Raw genomic sequence first — 4,114 nt, 5'->3', positions numbered from 1 at the left:
TGCATGTAAGAACCTATTTTATAAATTCTAACCTATCTAGATTATAATGCTAGATATACCTCTACTTATGGTGATTTATCAGTTATATTTAAGGTTATTTCTATCATTTTTAATAATTTTCTAAAGTTATTTACAATCATGAAAACAAGCCTTAGAAGAGATGCTAAAATACCACTCCCATTCACAAGATATGATTTTTTTAGCAAACACTTGAAAAGACATATTTATGTTCTCCTTAGCTACCAAACTAGTGTTAAAATTATTCCAAGCTCCTATTTTCTTGTTACTGTGTCCTAATAACTCACTATTGATTTATGGTTTCCCTTCTCATGCTAGATCAAATCAAAGCATCAAAAAGGCTCCAGCAGGTGGTGGTGAATTCCAGCAAGAAGAGGGTAAAAAGTTCAAGTGATGAGTGCATGCAGTATTAACAACAGAAAATATCTTAGTGTACATACACACACACACAGTTTTGCTCCCTTGAGAAGACAGATGGTGCACAAGCATAGAGCATGAGGGCAATGCACTAGAGCAGAGAGCATGAAAAGTATCTTTGTGACCTAAGCTACAGTGCACCTTTCTGTAGTAGTATTTTTTGCTGAACTTACAAGAAATGCTCATCCTTTTGCATAATTTACACAGAATGCTCTGGTTTGTGAGACACCTCATAATCAGCATGAACAAAAGCACGCTCTACAAAGGCGAGGGACTCCAGCTTGTTTTGCAAACCTTCTCCAATGTCATGGGATTCACCCAGCTGCATCTCCTTTGGCAACACTATGTCTACCTCTGCAACATACTCTCCTCCACACGAATATGCCCTCACTGTATCAATCTGCAGTATTCGCTTGTCGTGATTCCAGCATAGATATGTGATCTTCTGTAGTACCTCGGGTGGAGCAGTCTTCCCTACCAGCAATCTTACGTTCTTTCGGATCTTTCCTGTCCAGCATAAAATCGTATAGATTGCAAGCTGGAGCAACAGTAGGAATACACTGTCAGACACACAGCATTATTACACTCGGTAACTCACACACAAATGGGCATCACGGCAGAATAATCTTCATAATTGATGTGAAAAAGTAGCCACAAGCAGGCACCACTTATGGATTCAAGGCATGCCTTTACTGTGTTGGCTCTCTTCAATGCCCTTATTACATAATTAACAAGCAGTACAACACCAAATTCTTCAAAAAAAATGTGCCCTTGGCTTGATGACAGAAGAGGGAAAACTTAAAAGAGGGATGCCCACAAACCCTGAGAGCATGGGTGCTCGTAACAGGAAAACACCACTATTCCACAGTATGTCTGCATGTGAAAAAGAGAACTTACCAACAGAGCACCCAAAGGGTCAATCCACCATCTGAACTTCGCAGCCAGAATTGCAGAGGCAAGGCCGACACAATTTGTCAGTGCATCAAAAAAGTGGTCATCTGCATATGCTTTCACTAATTTGCTTTTGAACATCTGGCAGTAGAGTGCTAAAGCAAACATGACCACTATGGAAATCCCCATAATCACAATCACTAAATATGCCTTGTGGCCTTGCAAATCCACTTGCTTTTCCTGAAACCCAAGAAACGAGCTTAGTGAAAGTCGTGATTTTCTGGCCTTGTGGTTGTGGTAACCTCTGAAACCCGACGTATACAAATGTAAAAGCTTGCCTTGGTGATAAGCCTCTGCACTGAAATTAACACGACTTGGAGGCCTAGAGATGCCATTACTGCTGAAAACACAAGAATACCCTGCACACAATATATGGTAGGTACAAGCATTCAAAAAAGCAGTTTGGTGCTTAAGACTGCAAATCCAGTGAAATGCTTACCACAGGTTGCATCCGCTGCTTCCCGATTGGATATGTATGTGGACTAGGCTTCCTCATTTTCACAGAAGTAAACCAGAGTATAAGGCCAGACATGAGGTCCAAGAGTGAATCTAATGCCGAGGCAATAAGTGCAAGCGAACCACTCAATGCTGCCACAAACACAGTAGCTGCAAAGATTGAGAAATTGGCAAAGTTTGAGATATTTATTGCAAAAGCCTCCCACTTCGTAGCGGCTGCAACCTTGGATTGAGTAGACTGTACAGGCCAGATGTCAGTCACATTCGTTTCAAGTCTTATTGCCTACCAATATTAAGGCCTAAATCATGGTATGCACTTTTATCCTGGCAATAAGGCTGGTTACATGACATTCCTAAGGTTCAGTTGACAGCCCCAAACAACTTTCGAGTTTGTATGCTTAAGACACACCGAAAAGTAGATTGAAAAGAAAATTACCAAGTCTTGGGATTTTTCCTAATTCTCCAGTATGGTAATCCCAGGAGAAAAGAAAGAGACCGCGTTTGGGGGGGGGGGGGGGTGGGGGGGGGGTGTGTAAGATTGCTCTTCCATCCCGGATAGGGGGGAACGCACTCATACACCAGTGCATAAGGTGAACGTAAATAAAAGCAAACTTACAGGTGAACCAAGCTTGTCCACCAGTAGTATCTCATCAAGCTTTCCAAATTCCTCGAGCATGCGGTTTCGGTGCTCATTATACTTGTCAACTCGTTTTCTTGGGCCATCTGCAACCATAAAACCATCTTGAATGATCATTATATCCATGCTGTAAATAAAGAGATCAGAGGGAAAAAACTTCCTTCTGCTCAAATCCACTCGCTCTAGTTCCAAACTTGTTAATGACAAGATTGTACATTGTTGTCAAATGTAAAAACCCTAACCCTAGATGCATCATGTAGAAACAACTCAGCAAATAACCCTTTGGGCAATGAAACAGTTGCACATAGCTCCTTCTATAGCATGTTCAAAGAGTAAGTTATAGGCTGGTTACACATTATTCACCACCCGTAATATGGGCGGAGACATGGAGAGGCACACAACCTTCATGGGCGGCCAGAACTGATCCCAGAGTTTGATAACATAATGTGACAGCCAGGCATAAAAACCCTAGCCTCCGGGGGAGTTTGCAGCTAAAAAACACCAGAAGCCCTAATCCTAGGAGGGTTGTTCCTTCAGCCAAAAAAAAAAACCATTAAGAACCCTAACCCTAAGAATGATCTACCCTCCTGCAATGAGCAGCTGCCTGACATAGGACATGATCAAGAACCGATTCGGTGGATCAGAAACCCTCACCATAGAGGGAAGTTCACTCAAACCCTAACCCTTAGTATTACCTTGGTAGAATACAAAGAAACCCTAATCCTGGTAGAGTTTACAGTAGTCTGGCCCTTAAAATCTTAAGGAACTCACCAAACGACCTACAGCATTTTAACTCTTTTCGAGGGTCTGTTGCAGGAGTAGGCCCTTGCAAGGTGTAAGCAAGAAGCCTGTCCGGGGTCAGGCGCCATTGATTCTCGTCTGTAGGATCAATTGTGTGCACTGACGAGCTTGAAACATCTGCCACCTCTTCTAGGTCGGCCATGAAAGCTGCAGAGGAGAGATTTGGAGCTGCGTTTTCTTGCTTTTGAGAGTGCTTTTGAAGAAGACAACTACGCAATGATGATGGGAGCCTGAAGCTGTGCATAAGCCATGGCTACCACGATGTCACATGTGGGCATTTCAATGAAGTTGACACACACAAAAACAACACAAGGCAACTATTGTTTAGTAATCTCCTAATAAGTGTGGATTCATATGCAGCCAAAAGAAGCCAAATTTAGTGTAATTGCAATTAACAAAATTGGAGGATTTGTAATGTTACAACCCTCCAAATTTGCTTTCACTTTTTCATTCTTGGTTTTACATCTTTGAAAAGAGAAAATATATTTTTGCTCAATGGGACTTCACCCCCATCTTCAAGTTGCCAAAGGGTGGCGACTTGCCTATAACATGGACAAGTACTCGAACTAGTTACAAAACACACCCTGAACTCTCCCTACTTGTAAGTGGAGCCATCACATCAAGATACATGTGTCTTGTGAATTGGTGGGCTAGAAGTGTTGTGTGCCAAAAGTACGTCTACTCATGATTTTGAGGTGATTAGCTAGTCCCTGAGGAGGATAGTAATCTTTGAATAAGCATTTTCTTTGTACTTTCATCCAAGTGTAACCACCTTTTAAAGATTAATTAGAAAGCATGGATAGAAATATGAGTGAAGAGGCAAAACTCCTTAAT

General features: G+C 41.7%; 1 protein-coding gene across 2 annotated transcripts; it reads right to left on the bottom strand.

Moving 5' to 3' along the window:
• Nucleotides 1–398: 398 nt before the first annotated feature.
• On the bottom strand, nucleotides 399–3,595 carry LOC147617794 (metal tolerance protein 11-like). 2 transcript variants are annotated; one of them, XM_086776045.1, is made up of 6 exons: nucleotides 3,251–3,593; nucleotides 2,459–2,565; nucleotides 1,826–2,080; nucleotides 1,665–1,745; nucleotides 1,333–1,566; nucleotides 399–973 (listed from the first exon to the last, which is right to left on the bottom strand). In XM_086776045.1, the coding sequence occupies exons 1-6, from the start codon at nucleotides 3,522–3,524 to the stop codon at nucleotides 635–637; spliced, it is 1,290 nt and encodes a 429-aa protein (XP_086632171.1). In that variant the 5' UTR covers nucleotides 3,525–3,593; the 3' UTR covers nucleotides 399–634. The 2 variants fall into 2 exon arrangements, with proteins under 2 accessions (XP_086632171.1, XP_086632172.1); XM_086776046.1 differs by having other exon boundaries at nucleotides 630–995; nucleotides 3,251–3,595.
• Nucleotides 3,596–4,114: the final 519 nt, after the last annotated feature.

This window comes from Cibotium barometz, chromosome 36 (assembly GCF_041138505.1).
Source record: "Cibotium barometz isolate CiBa-2024 chromosome 36, ASM4113850v1, whole genome shotgun sequence".
NCBI classification, from domain to species: Eukaryota; Viridiplantae; Streptophyta; class Polypodiopsida; order Cyatheales; family Cibotiaceae; genus Cibotium; species Cibotium barometz.
This window is presented reverse-complemented; position numbering and strand designations above follow the sequence as displayed.